General features: G+C 32.6%; 1 protein-coding gene across 1 annotated transcript; it reads left to right on the forward strand.

The window, feature by feature from the left end:
* The first annotated feature begins 406 nt into the window (after window positions 1–406).
* On the forward strand, window positions 407–21,345 carry LOC126738126 (uncharacterized). Its single transcript, XM_050443295.1, has 2 exons — window positions 407–560; window positions 21,015–21,345. The coding sequence occupies exons 1-2, from the start codon at window positions 419–421 to the stop codon at window positions 21,197–21,199; spliced, it is 327 nt and encodes a 108-aa protein (XP_050299252.1). The 5' UTR covers window positions 407–418; the 3' UTR covers window positions 21,200–21,345.
* The last annotated feature ends 1,606 nt before the right edge of the window (window positions 21,346–22,951 follow it).

Consider the following 22,951-nt stretch of genomic DNA (forward strand, 5'->3'; position numbering starts at 1 on the left):
TGACTCCATAGTCTTTGAATAATTAAAACCCCCAAAGTATGAGCTTCAAGTAGGCTTTTAGCGCAAAATCAGGACAAATCATGCATTAATAATGAACTCATAACAGTATACCTACTTGTCTTAGCCTCGACCCTGTATCCAAAAGAAAAATCCCTTAATAAAACATGTATAACCAAACACACTCCCGACCACTTTACACAAAAGAACACCTGTCCTGTGGGAGGAACAAAAAAAAAAAGAGCGGCTGCTTTAAATCGACCCGGTGTGCCGCTCTCCGATCGCACTCTTCAGGAGGTTAATCGGTCTCTACTAAACTCTCTCCTTCTATCCCGAACCGATGGATGGAGGAGTCGCTGTGTCGCTGGAGTAACACGGGGGTGGATTTCGATGTTGCTGCCGGGCCAGTTGTGTTGCGCCGATGCCGAAACGACCGTGTGCCCCGTTGTTTGCCTTTGTAGGGCTTTCCTCCGCTTTTGACGCGGTAACAGCGGAGATCGGAGATCTGCTGAATGCGGTATTTAATCGGGGGGCTGGTGACAGAAATTATGTCTACAAACAAGGTGAGGGAGTTAGGACACTTTTTGATAGAGTAAAATCCAAATATATTTACCCTAACTATATTTTTCAAAAGTACACTACCGCTCAAAAGTATTTGCCCACCATGTATTCTTTTTAATATTTTAAACTAGATACAAAAGTCTTATCTTTATACCTATATTTAGATTATATCTCTTTTGTAAATTGCATATATGCTTAAACAGCATACCTATCAACTATGGTTCATTGAAAAACACTAAGTATTTAAAAATAGTCTTGCAAATAACAAAAAATGTAGTGAAAATATGCAGTTCTTTACATTTCAGTTCAGAAACATTTAAAGGTGTTTAGTCTTCAAGAATTGATTTTGTGTAACATTGGTAAATAATTTCACTTGCTTATTGATGATTGTCACCGTTTCTTTGCTGGTTTTTCAACATTCTTTAAAATGGCTAAAACAAAAGAGCTATCGGTAGAAACAAAAGGTATTATTATTGGACTTCATAAGGCTGGAAAGACTAACCGTCAAATTTCGACAGATTTGGGAATTCCAAGGCGGACTGTCGATTATAATGTTAGGAAATTCAGCAGAGAAGAGACTCTTAGCAACACACCTCGATCGGGAAGGCCAAAGGCAACAAGTTCAAAGGAGGATTTAAATATAATAATTACAAGCAAACGCAATAGACGCCTTACCGCCCCTGAAATCACAGCAAAAATTAACAAGGAGCGTAAAAAAGCGGTCAGTGTTTCGACAGTAAAATGGCGACTTTATATTGCTGGTCTTAAAGGACGTTTAGCTGTATCAAAACCGCTACTGAAGGATGTTAATAAGAAGAAAAGACTTGAGTGGGCCCAATCACATAAAGAATGGACCAGTGATGACTGGAAGAAAGTTCTCTGGAGTGACGAGTCGAAATTCGAGGTTTTTGGAACGAAGAGGCGAGTTTTTGTTCGCCGTTATGCCAATGAAAGGGTCGCTGAGAACTCTACGGTGGCCTCGGTTAAACACGGTGGTGGTTCGGTGATGGTGTGGGGTTGTTTCGGAGGATCTGCAGTGGGCGATCTAATTAGAATAGAGGGAATTCTTCGAAAAGAGGGTTACAAAACAATTTTAAGTGACAATGTACTTCCTTCTGGTACTCGAATAATTGGGGAAAACTTCATCTTTCAACATGACAATGACAATTTGTATCTCGGTTATTAAAGGAGCTACGACTTTGGGAATAGTCGCGTTAAATTTAGAACGACGAAACTAAGACAGAACCGTTAGATTTTTAAAGCTAGTACTGACAGAAGTCGAGATATAGATTTCCAAACTTTGGGTTTTTGGTGCATATATATGGAAACTAAAAATTTGTATCTCGGTTAATAAAGGAGCTACGACTTTATGAATAGTCTCGTTGGATTCAGAACGACGAAACTAAGACAAAACCGTTGGATTTTTAAAGCTAGTACTGACAGAAGTCGAGATATAGATTTCCAAACTTTGGGTTTTTGGTGGACATATATGGAAACTGAAAATTTGTATCTCGGTTAATAAGGGAGCTACGACTTTGGGAATAGTCTCGTTGGATTCAGAACGACGAAACTAAGACAAAACCGTTGCACACGTCGAAATTGTGCAAGCAATATTTAGGTCAATTACAAAGGCAACATCTTCTGAAAGTTATGGTATGGCCCCCACAATCACCGGACCTCAATCCTATCGAATTACTGTGGGATGAACTGGATAGACAAGTGCGAAAATCATGCCCCACATCAAAAGAAGACTTGTGGAGGATCATCCAAGAAGACTGGCCTCAGTTTCAAGATACCTCAGGAAACTTTGGACAAATTAATTAGAAGACTACCGAAACTCTGTGAAGCTGTTATTAAAAATTGAGGCGGACATGTAGATGAATCCAAAATTTGATTTTCCTAAATTTAATTAATTGAAAAATGTATTGTTTATATTTATTTTGTTATAATAAACCGTTTCATAGAAATAACTGATGGGTTTATTATTTTTAGTTATAACTTTAAAACAGTCATATGTGGGCAAATACTTTTAAGCGGTAGTGTATCTCTGGTCAGTATTCAACATATAAATTTCAAGCAGTCATTCCAAGATAATCGTCTGCGATTTACAAAAGAAGCAAAGCCGAATTCTTTAATGATTTCTCACTTAAATTGGCAATGTATCGAAAAAGCCAGAGGTAGAATAACCCAGGTAACTCAGAACATGCCAGACATATACATATACTATTTATGATTAAATGTTTCGGACATTTATCGTACATTCTGGCGATGATTTTTGTAAAATAGTGCTGGTATGATTCTCATACGAAACATTTTCCTAATTCATTTTTGCATGGGTGTGAAAGCTCTAGCTGTCATAAGATAAGAAATCAAAATATTTGGCATCAAAATTGTAAATTGTTGTTAAATATTTTGTCTAATTAATTAATTTTCATTGTATTTTTAAATGTGTGTTTTAATTATGTAATACACGTACTGAATTCTACATATGATAAAAAAATGTGACTTAGTTGAATGTAGAACAATTTGTTTATATTATTAATTATTTATTATTTATTCCGAAGTATCTAACATCGAGTTTATACGCGAATAACTCGAAATGTGTAAGTAAGATATTCCTCAAAGAAGTGTACCTCATGTGACCGCCTTTGCTAATACCTACAGGAGATTAAGCGAAACCGGTAATTTGAATCATGTAGAAAGTAGATCTGAAAATTTTAAATGGAATTAAAAGAGATCCCACCACTAGTACCAAGAAAAAAACCGCAACAACTGCGACATGGAAAGTGTGGACAGTTCTGCATTTTGACAAAATGCACCCATTCCACTATACTCCGGACTCCTGCTTGCGGACATTACAAGTCTTCTTGGTGCGATCGTACTGTTCTGTGTCACAATGTTTCTAAAACAAAAGCCTTGTGATACAAAAATACTTTTTATAAACAGAACTTTGTGATATGCATTGGAATCTTTTGTACTTTATAACGCTAGTTTACCCGTCATTGAATTTTTAAAATTATTGTAGTTATCCCTTAAAATGGGACTTGCACATCGATGCCTTATCTAAAAAATGAGACTCTACATGTTTTGCTACACTTAGATGGGTTTTCAGCGAGTTAGTTACGTTCTTTTTAAGTCGCTTTCTCGGATTTGTGTTTTCGTTATTGACAAGACCTAATAGTTGGACTTATTATTCGATTCAAAAAAAATCTCTTTATTAAAAATTCACATTTTAACTCTTTATCTAGTATTAAACAACTACTTGGTCTAACACAAGATAAACTAAAGTAATTTCCAGATTAATTTTTCCATAAGTTTAGAAATATGAAGGAAAGAGGACTTCTCATAAGCACAAACCATTGAGTTCTTCACATAAGTTCTAACTACTTGATTTGATGTAGGAGAAATATTATTAAAGATGAAACTCTAAAGATGTACCGAATTAAGGTTAATAGGAAAAATTTAAGTCGACAGAGTCAATTTTTTTTTAAACGAAGGAAATACAAATAATTCACGAAGTAGCTTGTTGGAACATATATATACTATAAAGTACCAAAACCCACATTAGTGAATCTAGATGAGTTATCTATATTTTCTACTACTACTATGGAAATTCATGCATTTGCATTAGAAAATTTAGAACTTAAAAGAGTTTGTTGTAAAATCACTAATTCGTACTACGCAGATTATCTCGTGTGTATAAAAAAATAAAAGGTATTCCTGATAAGTTATTTCCGTTTTTTGATGGTTTGTAATAGTAAGGTATCTGAAGCTAATAACATTTTGTAGCTATCTTCAAGAAAGTTTATTTTTTGATTCTTTAAAATTTTTTTACCAAAAGCTCTGAGCTTGACCTTTAGTGAAGGTCTACTGATCCTTACACAAATCACAATAATTCTTTCTTTAAAAAAAAATTGTGAAATATTCAGTTAAGCTTGAACTTTTATTTTGCTACTACCAAAGAAAATATAAGCGATTTTATGAATTAACTGTCTCGAAAGTCCATGCAATTATTTTTTTTGTGAAATTATTGCAAAAAATTTTTTAGATAGATTAGACACTCTACTAACTATAGTTTAACCGAAATTAAAGTTAGAGATGACCAAGCAGTGTGACTTATTACATTTACCCTTTCAGCGGCAAGTATAAGTAAGGAATCGGTAAAGCATTGCAGTTCTTGCTTTAACTAAAGCTTTGCCCATAATTTTTTTTTCTATAGTAATGAATTTGTATATCAACACTTTAAGTTTACTGTTTATAATACACACGCTGACACATGAACAAGGGAACACCTAATAACTTTTTTATTTCTCAAGATAAAGAAGTATACAGTTGCTTTTTGTCACTTTCTGTTTACCCGGCAGTGATACTAACTTTCTTGCTTTAAATAAGATACTTGGTATATTATTATGCATTTCGTTAGAAAATTATATTTTGAGAATAATGATACTGATGATACTAATGATTTTTCTTAAGGTCAAAACAGTAGGTTTTCATGAATGATCAATTTTAGGTTTTATTTGTATTTGTGGCTTACAAAAGTTGTGTTGTTTGGGAAAATACTTACATTATCTTTAGGCACTCGGATCTTATTTAATAAGTCTTATTATTTGACTTTTACAGAGTCCAAGTGGTGACCATTTCTTTCGACACACATTCGAAGCTGATTTCTGAAAGTTTTCTTTATTCGAGCAGTAATTTGAGGCGATATTCCTGTAATTTCTTGGCGTCTTGCTGCTTTCAATTCGTCAATGGTTCGGGGATGATCTTGAAAAACCTTCTCTTTCAGGTAGCCCCAAAGGAAAAAGTCGCATAGAGCAAGATCGGATGAATGCGCAGGCCACCCAACGTCTCCACGTAACGAGATTACGCATCCTGGAAATATTATCCTTAACAGGTCCATTGTCCTTCTTGCTGTATGAGCTGTAGCCCCATTCTGTTGAAACCACATATCCGGATGTTCAAGTTCCCTAAGTTTTGGTTCCAAAAAATTACGTAGCATGTCGACATATCGATCAGCAGTTACGGTAACCGTTACCTCTCCTTCTTCAAAAAAATAGGGACCCCAAACACAAAAAGAACCAACAGCACACCAAACGGTAACACGTTGGCTGTGAAGTGGCCTTTCATGGAGCTGCCGCGGATTTTCTGGTGCCCAGTAGCGAAAATTCTGCTTGTTCACACAGCCAGACAAATGGAAATGAGCCTCGTCACTAGTTATTAAAAGCGCATTTTGTGGGACGTTTTAAAGAATATCTTTGGAACATTCTCGGCGATTTTCCCAGACCCGTTCACTAAGTTCTTGCACGATCATCATTGTGTATGGGTGGAACTTCACATCGGTGTGCAAAATTTTTCTCACAAAACGATCTGACAAACGCAAAGCAGAGACATGTTTAACAGCTGAACGTCTAGGAGATCGTTAAACTGCTTCTCTTATGGCGCGTCCACATTATGCCGAAAGAGGCCGATCGGCCTGTGCCGCTCAGCACGTTCGGTTCGGCATAATCGAGTCGGCATTGCGTCTATATTGCTTTGTAGTGTAGACGTCCCGATCGGTGCCAGCTGTCTGAGCTAAAAGAGAGGACTGTTATATTCATTTAAATAATTTTGTATCCAAGCAAAATGGCGGCCGAAACAAAAAAAATATATTTTAAACTCGATGATTCTTTTTCAGAAAGTTGAGGTGTTGGCAAAAAATTTATAAAAATAAAAATATCTTAAAATTTCCAAGGAACGCTCCTAAATTTTTTCAAAACTTTGTAACAAAATTTTCGATTTTTGGAAAATTCAAAAATTTCAAAAAAGTTTTGAAAAAATTCATGAGTATTCCTTGACTAATTCTAAGACTTTTTTGTTCTAATAAATTTTTAATTAAAGTCCATAGTTTTGAAGAAAAAATATCCTGAAAATTTTTTTTTTTGTTTCGGCTGTTTGTATGGATATCACAGGGCTATTTTAGGTTGACCTACTAACGGACAAACTTGAATTTTCAAATCGACACATTTAAAAAATAAAAATATGAACTTACTTCAACATTATCTACTGTTTTTCGTGGTTTATTCTTGTCGGTTAAGAACAACATAGCTTGGTACGCAAACCATTTGCTTACGTACGCTTCGTCAGTACCACTTTCAGTCTTTTTGCTTTCGAGTTCTTTCTTTCTTTCCCTCGAAAAATGGCTTTGTAAATTTTTGATTTTTCGCTCAACCTCCTGCTTCTCTATACCAAATGAAACAGCAATTTCCGTGAGAGCGTCATGTCTTCGGTTCTTATTTTTGTAATCGGAATTTGAACTGTTCCGTAATGAAGAACGAACACGATACATATCAATAAAGGCCAACGTTTCTTCGACAGTGCACGTCATAATTCTTAACTAAAAAACAAAAACTCCGAACTCAATACAAAAAATAACGCACTGTCACCAACTCTAAACATTTAAAAAACATATTTTAAAAACATATTTTAAAAACATATTTTAAAAACATATAATAAAATAAATTTTCACGCATGCGACCTTCCTTCGACTGAGACTAAAGCCGCCCGGCATGTACACACTTGTGGATTTTGATTTCATTCGGTTCGGTTTTCTTTGAAGGAGACCGACTTTAGTCGGGTTGAATTCGGCATGACTCGGGCCGGCTTTCGGCAAGTCGGCAAGGCCGACCGGTACGTCTACACTAATTCGGTTTTGTCGATCGGCATAAGCCGAATGATGCCGATTGGCATAGTGTGGACGCGCCTTTACTGCTGCAATGTTTTCAGGTGTCCGAACACTTCTGGGTCTACCAGTTGATTTTCTTTTTAAGGCTGAACCTGTAGCTCTAAAATTTGAAACCCACAACAGTATTGTTTTGCGATCTGGAACTGGATCATGTCTACCAAGCGCGAAGTGAGTACGAAAATTTCTTTGTGTCGTAATCCCAGATTCGTTACTTTTGAAAAATGTTTCGATAACGAAGGCACGATGCTCGCCCGTCCAGTTCATGGTGACCACAGAAATAGCAAGGCGTGCGCAGCCAACCGACTACACTCAGCTGGCTCCCTCTTTAGTGATTCGGGCTCAGTGGCGGCGCATAATGTGGGAGATCATTTTGCCGAACCCTGTATTAAGTTTTTGACAATAAAAAGTTTAACCGATGTATTGGCATTCTTAACATAAAAGGGTATAGCTATTTATTTCCAAAAATTTGACATATAGTATTCCAGGATCAGCTCGTTTGTTGAAATTATAACAGACATTTTTTATTTTAAATAATTTGTTCCAGACTGCTATAAGCCTTTTAAGAAATGTGGGATGAAAAATATCCTGCTTTAACAAAAAATCATGAGATTTTATAACAGAAGTTCTAGACCTATTGAAATAACTAAATTCAGTAACCGCGGTTAAAAATTAAGTTCATCATTGAGCTGCTGCCAAAAACTAAATAGTTATTAGTTCAAGTAGTCTTCCTATTTAAAATTCCTGAACTAACTATACTACACGGGTAAGGTACGAAAATCAATCACCAAACAATGTTATATTAATCTATTGTCGATAGATATTTAAGTAATAATTCGTACGTTTTAATATTTTAATCTTAGGGCATATATATAAAATATTAATGTATAGGCTGCTAGTGCCAGTTATTATCTTTATTCCTATGATGTCAATAACTTACAACTACATTATAATTTAACTTAGGAAGCAATAATTTAAAATAAAAATGACTAAAAATAGAAAAAAAGTAAAAGAATATGCTAACGCAATATAAAAATTTTTAAAGCATTGCTTATTAAATTAATATTATACTTTTCACACATTTTGCTTGTGTTTTTATGACATTTAGAGTAGCGTCCATGTTCCATGTTTCAATGGTAAATCAAAACAAATACTTCCACGTACCCTTTGAGTTTAGTTTTTGATGCTTTTAGTTATATTTCTATCCCAAAGTATAGTTCTACATATCTTATAAAATAAACATCCGTTAGTTCCCTTTTGAACTTCCAAAAAGTCTCCTTTATGTAGGACAGGCATTATACATTATGGAAACTAATCAAAATACAAACAAAAGCCACGACTTTTTACTACTGCGATATTTATATTTTGACCTATACGATTAACGTCTCCCATATTTTGATTGCATGATGCAATTACATTTGGTTGAAAAATAGGCATTTTTTGCTTTTCAGTAGATATGCACTCATTTACATGGCAAATAGGATTAACAGGATCACATGATTATTATGTTGAAATATCACGGTTTTTTATCTAGATTTGAATTATCTGTCCATTGCATAAACTTAAAGGTAGACTGGAACGAATAAAATGGCAACCAACATTTTATCTCGTCAATACTAATTTCAAAGATATGGTTACCTTTTTCATTAGCATAAAAAATAAAAATTTTTCTTAAATAGCTACAAAAATGTTTACATTCATTTTTTCATTTCCTCTTACTGACTGTACTAAAAGTAGATCCAAAAAGTAGAAGGAAAAGATAAACCAGCAAAAATGCTTAAACCGCCATGTGTAAATTGCAGAATAAAATGTTATGACAAAATTTACCGATGAACAAAGACAAATAATTGTCAGCAAATTTTGGGATTTTAGAGATATCAATCGGCAGAGAGATTTTATATTAAAATTTGTTGAATGCCACCAAAAAACGAGAAGTCGAAAACGAAAAGTAAAGGACATTGAAGTCCACGTAGAGAAAAGGGAAGGCAAAGAGGACAGAGATGAACATCACAGTAGTAGAAGAACTTTTACGATGATTTACAATTTATCCAATACTGCAGGCTCAAAAGTTAAAGTTTGTAAACTATTCTTCTTAAATACACTAAGTGTAAGTACCCAGATGGTTAGAACAGCTTTTAATAAAGTTGATTCCTGTGGCTTTGTGAATGAAGATCAACGAGGAAAAGCAACTAGAAACTCGTTAGTAGACGAATCTGTTAAGACGTCTATTCGTGACCATATAAATATGTTTCAGACTGTAGAGAGTCATTATTGCAGAAAAAATCGAACAGACGTTACTTATCACTTACTCTAAATGTATCGAAAATATTTATTTTATATAACGAATACTGCGCAGAAAATAATATAGAAAAAAAAGGTACTAAAAGTATTATAGGCTTGTTCTTAATACATAATTTAATTTGTCTTTTTTGTAACACAAAAAGGCGTTTGGAAAATAAAGTTTTAGACAGAAATGTAAAAGATAGAGAGAAGCAAAAGAAAACAATGATTTGCGCCGCAGTTTTCGACCTATAACAGGTTTTGCCTGTGCCTAAAATGGAAGTAGGAATTGCATATTATAAACTCAAATTATCTTCTTGTAACTTCACAATTTTTAATTTAGCATCAAGAGATGCATATTGTTACATGTGGTATGAATGTGTTGCCAAAACAGGGTGTTCTGAAATTGGTAGCTTGGAGGCTCATATCCAGAGAGGCGTCAAAGAGTTTTATTTCTTTTCGGATAACTGTCCTGGTCAAAACAAAAACAGATTTTTATTTTTTTTATACAATTTCTCATCTCAAAACTACAGAATAACGATAAAACATATATATTTAGAGCGAGGACATATGCAAAGCGAAGGTGACTCGGTCCATAGCATAGTAGAAAAAGCCAGTCACAATATACCAATTTATTCGCCTGAGCAATGGTATGTAGTTGTTAGAGCTTCTAACTAAAAACAATTAATCAAAATGATATATTTGATCTAAAAGACTTGCAACAAAAATCAACACTCAATTGGGATAAGGATCAGAATAATCAAAAAATTATTTGGAATCAGATTAAAAGTGTTGAAGTCATTCTTGCTATCCTGTTGTTGATCTTAAATATCCACTCCTAATTCGTCACTTACGTAAAGAGTTCCACTTGCTTTAGTCTTTAAGCTTGCTGCAGTAGCTAGCTGGCGACCGCTTAAGTGGTTCACATCTGAATTTTCCTTAGATTCTAATATGTTAACTGATTGCCTTTTACTTCCCATTTTTGAAATAAAAAAAAACTTACTGGTCGGAGGAGACGAATAATATTCCTTAAAACCTTAAGTATTAGTGGGGACAGTCTAATAAATATACCTGATACATTTTTAGAATAATGCTACTACATAATGTAAAGTATATACTTACTCTTTGGCAACCATTTTAAGTAAGCAGTACAAGAGATATTTATTAAGCTGCTAGATCCTCACAAATTCACTTTTAGGAGAAGATCAATGATCACTGCTTTATATAAAACTACACTACAATGAAATCGTTCTAAGATGCAATGCGCGATAAAAAGGTTATAACAATTTCCATTATTTGCCATACAGAACGATCCGCTAAAGACTTACTATATTTGTTTGTTTTTTTCAACTTTCCTCTACAATTTTTTATTTAATGTAATTTATTAATCCCTTCCTATATATTTTGATGAAATACAAAATGAACTCTCAAAAAATCATTTAAGTTAAATAGATATATTCATTGAGATTTGCCAAATTTGCTCGTTTCTCCAATATACCATTTGCCCGCGTACTAAAAAAAAGTCTATTAGTATAGGACCAGAGTAAACGTAGTGTATATGTGCGGATCTAGAAGTTAGTTAGTTGATAAGGGCGTAAATTGGCTCTTCCTGGCCATTATTGGGTTCAAAGTGCACTGTTCGTATGCGCGAGCCTCGAGGATATTAATGTGCCACATCCTATACGGCCGAATACCATTTAGCCGGGAAATAACCCTTTCCTATTTTTCGAGATTTTAATTGTTTTATTTGTTTTGTATATCTGTATTTTTCGTTGTGTTTGCTTTTAAAAGGATTAGCGATAATAACCCGCCCCGAGAGTTTTTTCCATTACAAAGGACCATTAAAATATCGTCGTTTAATTTCGTTTCAATTATTCCCGAATTAATTTCTAAACGGGTATTTTAATAATTATCTGTACATACTAGCTGATTTGAGTGAATGGAACTCTGGAAAGTTCGAGAAAGTCTGATAGGAAACTCTGGTTTTATTTAAATATGTTTGATTTTTTAAGATTGGTGAAGGCGCCAGGAACAAAAATATTTAAAACAGCAAATTTTCTGTTTATTGTGAAATCTTGCATTGATGTTTCAAAGTGATTTATCGGCAATTCACCATTATATATTTTATCCACAGTTCAACTGGCATTACGAAACACTTTCCAAGAAAGTACGCAAAAATGCGTAGTTTAATCTGCAGCAATATACAGGGTGTACCAAAAATCAACGGTAAGCCAAAAACAGCCAATAAACCAGGTGTTAAGAGATTAAAAAAAAAAAAATCTTGAATATTTAAAAAAAAATAAGCATCTATAGAAAACCGAAAAAAATTGACATCCCCTGTTGATCTTTTTTGTGCTGTGGTTACAAATTTTTGAATTTCTTACTGACCCACTTACTTTATTTTTTCAAGTTCTGTGTGATAAGATCAATCAGTGCTTTCCTAAAATGAGGCTTAAAACTAAGAAACGAAAACCATGGGTTACAAGAGGCCTTAGAATTTCAGCTAAAAATCTCCGTTTTTTGACTAAATTGTGCAAATATACCACAAATAAAAATATCCTTGTATATCATCAGAAATACCGTAGTCTGTACAGAAAGAAAATTAAAGCAGCAAAATCTAATTATTATAGGGATCGCTTAAATATGTCATCAAATAGGCAAAGAGAGTGTTGGTCGATTATTAATGATTTTAGACATTGCCATAGAAAAGTATCTGAACCGGAGTTAAGACCTGACATTTTAAACGACTATTAACGTGATATACCTAATATCTTGCTCAAGGGCCTCCCTTACACTATCTTCAACAAGTGTCGGTTGAGCATTCATTTTTCTTTCATCCTGTCGATCTTACCGAAGTAAAAAATTAAATCAAACGCCTAAAAAACCATAAATCATCTGAAGCTGATGGGATATCTTCGAGGTTGTTACTCTTTTTGCCTGATTCAGCCTTAAATGCTTTAGTTTCTGCCATAAAAAATTCTTTACATATTGGCATTTTTCCTTCATGTCTAAAAGAGGCAGTGGTTATCCCTCTTCATAAGGGTGGAGATTTGGATCAGGCTTGTAATTTCCGTCCCATTTCTATTTTGTCTACCCTCTCTAAGATAGTTGAAAAATTTGCAAAAAGCAGAATTTTGTCCTTTTTACATCATAATGGCATTTTGTCTGCAAATCAGTTTGGATTTCAAGCCGGTAAAGGGACTCATGATGCTGTTTTTAGCTTTTTGGAGAGCGTCTATGTGTCCTTGAATTCTGGAGAGTCATCGGCGGCAGTGTTTTGTGATCTATCCAAAGCATTTGACTGTGTGGATCATGGAATACTGTTATTTAAGCTCGATAAATATGGTTTTAAGGGCGTAGCGTTGCGATGGCTTGAGTCCTATGTATCAAATCGTACTCAGAAGGTTACAGTATCTGGGCGTTTGTCTGCTTCTAGATCCCTAAAATGCGGCATTCCCCAGGGTTCAGTGTTGGGACCACTGTTATTTTTACTGTATGTGGATGACTTGAGTTCATTGAAACTGCAGGGCAAGGTGGGTCAGTTTGCTGATGATACCACCATACTATGCAGCCATAAAAATTCTAATTATATTAAGACTTGTATTCTTGAAGACCATCAGATTTTATCAGGGTGGTGTGCTTCTAATAGGCTCGTGTTTAATGTAAGAAAGACGTCTATTATGGGGTTTAAGTGCGATGTTCAGGGTCTAATGTTTGACGAAAATTCCCTCTTGCAGAATAAAGAGTGCTGCAAGTTCCTAGGAATTACCATTGATTCGGTTTGAAGATCATATATATATTACATTTAGCTGAGAAATTATCATCTGGATGTTTTGCAGTAAGAATGGCAAAACAAATGCTGGAAGGGTTGGTTGCACGTTCAGTGTACTTTTCACTTATTGAATCTCATATTCGTTATGGCTTGCCTTTTTGGGGTTTAACCAATAAGGGGCTACTTAACATTGTCTTAGCCGTTAGATACCTGTGTTCTGCTAAGTTAAAAGATTCTTACAAACCCCTCTTCATTTCTGAAAAAATCGTAACTCATTTTTCACTCTTTATCTTAGAAACAGCTGCTCTTATTCACAAAATTCCCAAGCTACCCTCTGACACTGGCCATTTGACTCATCGTGTAAATGATGTTCCCTCACCTATTCCTACGTCTTCCCTCACCAACAACTCATTAATTTACATAAGTAAAAAAATGTACAATCATGTTCCTCTATGTGTTAGACATATATCGGATGTTAAGAAATTTAAAAGAGAATTAAAGACGCCTCTATTGGCTAAAGCATATTATAACCTGGATGACTTTTTTAATGATAGGTTTTAATCTTGGACATGTTGGAAAGTTTTTTTTTTCCTTTTTTTTTCTCTAGTTTTGTTAACAAGTTTACCTTTATTTAGTAATTGATTGTTTTATTTAGTTATCTTTAATTCAAGTATATTCAAAAAGTTTTGTCTTCTTGTGTTTAATTTTGTTCATTGTTTTGTCAATTTTTGAAATTAAATTTTTGTTTTATTTTTTTAGCTTGTAGAATGCTTGTACACATGATTATTCTTACGTAATATAGCACGTTTTCTTTCTTCTTTCTTTCTCTCTTAACGATTTTTTTAATGTAACCCTGAATAACCCTTCAACAAATTAAAAAACTAAATTCAAACACAACTGTTCACATTTTTAACAAAATATCAGATTTTGGCTTAATTTGTGTTGAAAATTGCGTCTTTTGACCATCATTTCTTAACTTTCTATTCAAAGAAAAATATGTTCATAATAATAAAGTTTCCATTTTATAAGGCGAGGGCACTCAATTAAGTTTACAATAAGAAGAGGGGAAATTAGAAAGGGCCTTTTTTCCGAAATTCAGTTTTTTTACATAGAAACGTTCTATGTGCCATGCTTTATGTCCTATAAAAAGTTCTAAGTGCCAAAATTACATTTTTTCCTTTATAAGAGTCCCTTGTAAATGTCGATAGTTTTACGTGAGCAAGCATTTTCTTTAGAAAGGTCCTAAGTCCCATATATTTATTACCTTAGTTATGTCTAGACATTTGCACGTGTACGTTGTTTGTGATAGTTTCTTGATTTGAAGTACATTATAATGGAAGAAACCCAAAGAAAAAGGAGAAGTAAAGGCAGTGGTTCATTTAGAAGTGAACAGAGTCGTTTAAAAACAAGTGGAAAGTCATAAAAAGAAGATAGTACCTGAAAAAATATAACGCTAAGGCAGGAATTACACTAAGAAACTGGTATGTGTAGTGACGTTGGTTTGTAAATGTATTTGTAGGGTAGGCCTTAGTGTTCAGAACCGGTTCGAGATAATCTCCGCGAAAATAGCTACTGTTTTCTTTTCCGGTTATAACTTACCAGACATGCTACTCCAAAACTTTCGGAAGCTGACCGTCTTCTGGTAAAAAATCATGTAAATATAATACCAAGGGAAGTTGGTCATTATTCAAGGGCGAAATCCAAAAAAGAATACCTTAGTCCTGACTTAAATATCCACAGACTGTTTAAAGCTTTTACGCAATTACACCCAGATTCGCCAGTCACATATAAATTTTATAGATCTGTTTTCATCAAGAATTTTCCCAACCTAAGTTTCCACAGACTACCAGTTGATACGTGTAGCACATGTGACAAACTAGAGTGTCAAATTAAAGCCAACATTAAGTCAAGTCAATCTGCAAAAGATCAGCTGTCCATCATCAAAAGGCCGAAAGGGCCGAAAGGCAGAAATCCATCATCAAAAGGCCGAAAGGGCAAGAGAGACATTAAAGCAAGATACGATTGAGTCTCAAGATCCCGAAAGCACAAAGTGTTGTTTATCCATGGATCTACAGCAGGTCATGTTTGTTCCATCATTGACTGTTTATGTGGCACGAGGGAATAGCTTCTGGTGGAGCCAACAAAATTGCATCATGTCTTTTATATATTGTTAACCGTGGATTGACCCTTAAGAAGCATTTGGTAATATGGTGTGATAATTGCGGGGGCCAAAATGAGAATAGAATTTTAATTGTTTACATTGATCTTTTTGATCAGAACAGAAATTTCTTGTAAGTGGCCATAGTTCCATGCCCTGCAATAAAGATTTTGCTTTAGTAGAAAAACGGAAGAAAGTATCTAAAACATTTGTACCCTCAGACCTCCAAGCAATAGTAAAATCAGCAAGGTACGCTCCACCTTTTAATGTTGTTGACATGACTTCACGCGGCTTTTGGGACCTAAAACAAGCGGCGGATGAGTATATTAATACTACCAAGTAAAATATCCGTAAAGCTACAATAATAACGATCGAAGCTACGAATCCTACACTTATTAAGATAAAAACTTCATTTTCTGATTTTGAAGAAGGGATGCAAGTTAATGTTTTAAAGAAAGGGAAAACTTTAGCTGGGCTCAGACAGGCTAATATAATGAAGCTCTCATCAGAAAGCAAGGTGTCGGAAAATAAGGTATCTCTTCGAAGCATGATTCCTTATCTTCAAAATCCAGAACACCAAAGTTTTTATAAACAGATACTTCAGATTGAAGACAATGGTTTAGAACAAAAAAAGAAGTACAATGTATTTTATGAATATTTCTATACTCAAAATCAGTTATGGCACTTAGGCATTTTTCTAATTTTACTTGTTTAAACATTTTTATTTTGTAGTAAGAAGTTTAGTTTGCACATTTTTTAAGAAGTAGGTCTTCCGTTTCAGTTTAAATGCATAATACTTAAAAAAACTTATTACTTAAAAAAAGTTCTCTGACTTTTATCTAGTTTTTCTCTATTATCTCAAATCCTTTTTTTTTGGCACTTAAGCCCTTCCTAATTTCCACTTTTCATCATTTATTTATAAGGATATGTAATTCTATAAAATAGAAGCCGGGGTCATTCTACTTAATATACATAACATTATCACCAGATATAACGAATTTTAAAGCATGTATTCGAACCAATCTAAGTACCTACGAAGAGGATATAGATTTCATATATGCAGTATAATAATTAGATCAAACGTTGGTTTGATCTGATAAAAGCAAATGAAGTTCCAAGATTGGCTAACATGCATTTCTAAATCTAATAAAGTTCCAGGATTTAATTGTATTTGTATTCTAATCTAATTTAAGGATAACGCTGCACTGGTAGTAAAATTTTAGTAAAGTATTGGTAGTAAAATTTTCACCCGACATTATTGCGGCATTTTTTAATTTTTTATTTGCTTCATAAGTATTCATACATGTAATATGTTCTTATTTTTTTGTATCATTACTGTGATTAGCTGACAAATCCAGATATATCGGATTTTTCAGGAGAGCGCTTATAAAGTTTTAATCCTACTGAAAAATCGGCTATACAGAAAAATACATAATTTTTTATGTATGTTGTTTGAAGGAGGTCTCAATTATTGCTATGCATTTAATAAATCTTATAGCTTCACTAAATTTCAATTTTTTTTAAATTTTTGTTAGATATATTGTTTTGTCAGCTTATAATAACATTCGTTTGGATATTGTTTAAGTACGCAATGCAAATCTTTACAGAAAGAAAAATAAAACAAAATATAAAAGTCATTAAAGTAAATGTATAATTATGCATATTTCACGATTTGCTGTTTTTAGTTTAAAGTTAGTCACCTAGTTAATCAGACTCCTTAGACCACTACTTATTAAATTTTTGCAGAAACTATTACAGGCTTTATCAATTAAATCTAACATAAAGATTAAGAAAAATTCTTAAGATTTTGTTTTCTTAAAGAGTTGGTTTAGTGTCAGATAAAGGAACTCTGAAATATCCAGATTTGATGGGCCTTTTCTTGGTTTTGATTGCTTCAGATTTAATATTTTAAATGGCTTATTATTGTCTAGCGTGTACTTAAAAAAAAATAGAAAGTTCTTTTTACCAAAACATTGGTTAATCAACATCTTGCCTTTTACTTAAATCGAATGATTTATCTCTAAACTTACTAAGCAAAACAATAAATTGCATTTGACAACAAATATTTTTTATTGGATCTGTGACCAAATGCAATAAGTCAACAAATTATGTTCTGCCCTTTAATGCATGCGCATATGTTTTATTTTAAAAAACGTACACAAAAATATTATAACATATATCGTTTTGCTTACTCTGATAATTGCTAGTTTAATCATATCTGGCTTTGACAAAAATATTGATATAGAAGCATCAGACGTATATACTGCTTTAGCATCTTAAAGATTCGGTTTAATTGCTTCCTTTCATTTCATTATCACGGAATGGAAACGAGAAAGAGTGAGACATTCATTCTAGGATATAAGATATAATAAGTAATAGAGATGATTTGTGAGCAATTTCTTACTTTGACTACGACAATAACTCAATTCAACTAGTATTGCAAGTTCTACCTATTTTAACCAATTTTTTAACCGTTACTTTGCTTAGTCGGTTCTTAAAATAATTAAAAACAGATTTCATTATTTTAATATCAGTATTTAAGAGCTAAGAGCCGAACAAATCTAATGGAAATGTATATGTTATACTTATGGTGTTAGCTTTTTACAGTTTTTTTAACAGTTTTAACCAACTGATTAAATAATGAAAACTTGAAGCAACCGAAAACTTACAATTTCTATTATCTTTTATACAAGAAATAATTTCTCTTCTTAAAATTATGAATTATTGAATATTTTATAGGTGAACCTACGTTTTCTACGACAAATTTTAAAGGATTTGTCATCGATCAAAGTTTTTATGAAACTCCTCTATTTTTTTCCACTTTTTATCTTTTTTGCTAATTTTGTGCTCTCTCATTTGGACTTTTAATGACTCCATACATTTTCGATGGCTTATGATATCCGATGTTTGTAAAGGACTTTTGTTGACTGAGTTTTAAAATAGCAAGGTTTAAACTTTTCTACTTGTGTTTTGGATCTCTTTTATTGTTATGCACAATAAGCGTGTCTGGTATTTCAAACTTTAAACATTTTGTTTAAGACTTGTTTTAAGAACATTCAAGCACGGGGTACGTCTGGAAAGTATATTGCACATTTAGTACAATATACTCTCTAGATGGTGTATAAATAATTTTTTGATATAGTCGCAATTCTTTTCGATACGTGGTGAGCTAGAGGATCAATTCTTTTATAGAATTCGTCGTCTGTTAAAAACCTATTTCTACATATATATATATATAAATATATATACACTTCTTTCGATCAAGTCGAGATCCGATCATATCGTGGACTACCTGAGATCCACCTGAAGCCCTTAATAGATGGAAGCAATAATTTGTTAATATATTTAACAAAGTGGTTTAATTAATGGGATCATGAGGGGGGTAGATTTTTTCAACCCCTTTATATATACCATGTATATATATCAACTCGAGATCCGACCTTGTATATCATTAAAGTCACCGCATAACGCGAGATCCAACGATGTTGCCAGATCAAATATTGCCATTTTGTAAAACAAAATTAGGTTTTGTTAATCTTTTATGTTTACCTATAAACTCGTTTTGTATTAATACAAATGGAAACTATAGAAGAACGTAGAGTAACAACGAAAAACTAAGAAGTAATCAAAGAGGTCTATACTGTGACGATAATGTAGCTGACGATAATTAAGTAATTTAAACAGAAAATAGGACTATATTTTAAAAACCTTCCGCTAATATTTTATATTTCATTACGGCTATATGTATTAGATAGGCATGCCACAATATTAAGGGAAGAGGTCGGATCCCATAAAAGTCTATTTGTTCGGAATTATGATTTTTTTTTTCTTAATGAAGGCAAACTAAAAAAACTACTAATTTCTTTTTTTTTAATTAGTTAAATATATTAATCTCGTAAATCTGTGATATTTTGGTTATTGGTTCATTTCTTTCATAGAATATTAGGTATAATTCTTTATGGTAATTAAGGATTACCGTGAAAATAAGGAATATTAATTTTAATTTAATTAAGGAATATTTATTTAACTTAAATATGAAGTAAATTTATATGGCGACTCATTTATTGACGTAGCTTGATTTTTCATTGTATTTATTACTTGTAAATTGACTTCTTTAGAATTTTTTTCTGGTAATAGGTTATTTGCAAGATTCTATATTAATTAAAAAAAAATTATACTCTAAAAATAATATTTTTCTCACAAAAAAATTGGTCAATCAGAATAAAAGATATCGAATCATGAGTACTCTTGTTTTAGAAATGTTATATATTGGAAATTACGTACTGGAAGTTTAAATATTTTAATTATTGCTGATATTAGTTATTAAATGTTTTGATAATTACGCGTGTAAAATATAAAAATACCTATTAATTTTAATTGTCACAATCATTTGAAATGTTTGCATTTTAAGTAATAGCCGGGATTCAGGGCGATCAATGTACTACTCTAACAATACTTTTTTACACGTTTTCAAATTATCGAATTAAAATTGAAGTTGGTCTTTTATTATCCCACCGTCTTCGAGAAAATATGTACTTTTCTGATTAATTCATAACATTCTAATAATACGCGTTATTCAGCATTTAGTTCAATTGAAGAAGTATTTTGTCACAATTTTGATGACGTCACAGAATGCAATTGGAGATTATCGACTTAGGTGTATTTTCAGTCCCGTCGAGTCGAGAATATTATACGGCATAAGGTTTTGGGGTTTGTTTAGTCAGCACTCTCTTCTTGGCTTTTCAAAAGTGTGTTAGTTTTAAGGAGAAGATTTTGTATATTGCTGCTAATTTAGTATTGCAAATGCCCCATTCTACGTTGATTAACAAATCAATCACGTATAAAATTAAAATCTGTAATCGTTTACTGGAACACATTGAACAGCGCTTTTCTCTTTTCTTTAAGCTATTTCGGAAGAAGGTCTGAAATTTTCTCCTTGGAAGTGTTTAAAATAATCTGAATGAGTTTTATTGTGATAACATTTAAATATGATTGATTCCTTTCAAATGTTTGTATTTTTATTATTTTAATTAAATTTAACACTTTTAAGAGTTCTTTAAAACAATTTTTTATTTCAAAACTTCAGTCTACTTATTTTTAATGGATTTATACTATGTGTGCTTTGAAAGAATACCTTCTGCTGGCCGAGCAAAATGGAGATTGTTATTTTTAATTAAATTACAAAATACAAGAAAGATATTCATATTAATTACATTGCTACTGACTTACAGGTTCTCTATTCAAATATTTAGACATGAAGATTATTCAAACTTCGTTGTGTGTTCTAGTTTCCTCATCACAGGATAGTTATTGTTTCGATTCTCTAAGTCTGAGTTTAGTGTATTGTAAATATTTTAAATTAACAATCCAGTTGAAACTTTTATATAATTAACACTTATTTAAATATATATACAAATATTTACAGAGATACAGGTAATTAAAATGATTGGTTATATAGTGCATTTACGATGAAAGGAACAGGTTAATTTTATATTAAGATATTTTTTTCTTCTTTTTTTATTTAGATACATCGATTAGTATTGTCCACAAGAGGCTGACATACCTTGTAACGAGTGAGATATGGTTTCAACAAGACGCGGCACCTCCTCACTTTGCCATTGCTGTTCGACAATTTCTGGCTGCAACTTTTTCTAACAAATGGTGGCCACCCGATGTAACCTCATTATATGTTTTTAATAGGGATATTTAAAATCCCAACTTGATGTGAATAGACCAAATAATATTGATGATTTAAAGCCAAGAATTTAACAGTATAAAAAACCTGTATAAAAAAACTATATACATAAATGATTGTGTAGAAATGATTATGTTTAAAATTATCTTAATGGCGGTCACTTCCAGCATTAAAATTTGATAAATTTTAAGAATATGTAATATAATTTATTAATTTCTGTTGCAATAAAGTATTATAATTATTATTTAAACCTAATTATTTCGTAAACAGTTGAAGATAGGTAAAGGATAGTATTTATAAAACATGTACAAAATTGTTCGGTGAATTTGAAAATGCAAAAATATACAAGAGGTTTCATTTAAAAAAAAATATATCAAACTTGTTCAAAATATGTTTGATTCCAAAATATAATTCACGTTACCTAAAAGAATTATAGATTTTTATATTTTTGTTTATCAACTTACAAACTTAATATTAAGTTGAATCAGATGGATATTCATGTGTATGTTTTGTATTTTTTAAAAGACTTAATATTTTTGTTTTAAAAGGACTTATCTCTTTCTTGCTACGTATACAAATATCGTGAGAATCGAATATCGTCAGAAATGCAACTGGGCAAACAAACAGACTCGAGATCTCAGCTTGTGGAGAAAATATACTCATTTTAAATTTCCACTGTGATGAATCAGCGTAGTGGTCAATAGGCAACATTTTAGATTGCTTCAAGAAATATTTTAAACTTCAAAAATTGCTAAGCTCTGTCAAACACCTCACCTCCAGTTAACCTCACTTTGATATGTCATATGGGAACCTCCATCATGTGACACATAATTGTAAGCAGCATGTAAAATGTCTATTCAACAGTGCCAAAAAAAAATGTGTGGTAATAAAAGACATTTTATCAACTTCAAAAAACAACAAAACAACTTCAAACTTTGGTAGGTTACCCTCATAGTGTCACACATTATTTTAAATGGCAAACACTTTTCCATTTTACTTCGCCAAAAAAAAATGGATGCAAGTTGAAGCGATTTACTAGTAAAAATGTATAGTAATAAACTGTTCATTAAGTTCAAATAGTCCAATTTTTTGAAAATACAATATATCCTTGAATCAGCCAATCTTTGGAAAACTAAGTATATATAATGATATACATTTGATAAAACAATTGAGTGTCTTAATGAACAGTTCCCAGGGATGTGGATTAGCAGGCGTGGGAGAATTGAGTGGCCCGCACGGTTACCAGACTTAACACAACTAGATTTTTTTCCTTTGGGGGTATTTAAAAAGTAAAATTTATAAAAATCCATCTGAAAATATTAATGATTTAAAGGAGCAAATAACCCGCGAATAAAGAGATATTACCCGACAAACACTTGCCAATGTTCGTGAGGAATTTCAAAACAGACTTTATTATTGTCTCGCGAATAACAGAGCACATTTTGAGCACTTAATAAAATAAATTCTGTGAACTGATTAAATTGTTTTTTTAGGCACCTCTTAACACCTTTACTGTTTATAAGTCTATAAACTTACATTTTTATACACCACTATAGGATAGCCATTTGACATACCAAAGTATGACTTAGATAAAATATGCACCATTACCAGACATTTTAGCTCACTATTCGCTGGTACTTCAACCGATTTAATTTTTATTGGCACTGTTGAATAGACATTTTAATGCTGCTCACAATGATGTATCACAAGATGGCGATTCTCGTTTAATGTATCAAAGTGAGGTTAGCTAGAGGTGAGGAGGTAATT

The sequence above is a fragment of the Anthonomus grandis genome, chromosome 7, assembly GCF_022605725.1.
Source record: "Anthonomus grandis grandis chromosome 7, icAntGran1.3, whole genome shotgun sequence".
In the NCBI taxonomy this organism is placed as follows: Eukaryota; Metazoa; Arthropoda; class Insecta; order Coleoptera; family Curculionidae; genus Anthonomus; species Anthonomus grandis.

What these genes read in the sequence shown, in the direction of transcription:
- LOC126738126 (XM_050443295.1), top strand. Translation starts at nt 419, where the DNA reads ATGCCGAAACGACCGTGTGCCCCGTTGTTTGCCTTTGTAGGGCTTTCC. An exon ending in AAATTATGTCTACAAACAAG is followed by an intron (nt 561 to 21,014) that starts GTGAGGGAGTTA and finishes TTTTTTATTTAG; the next exon opens with ATACATCGATTAGTATTGTC.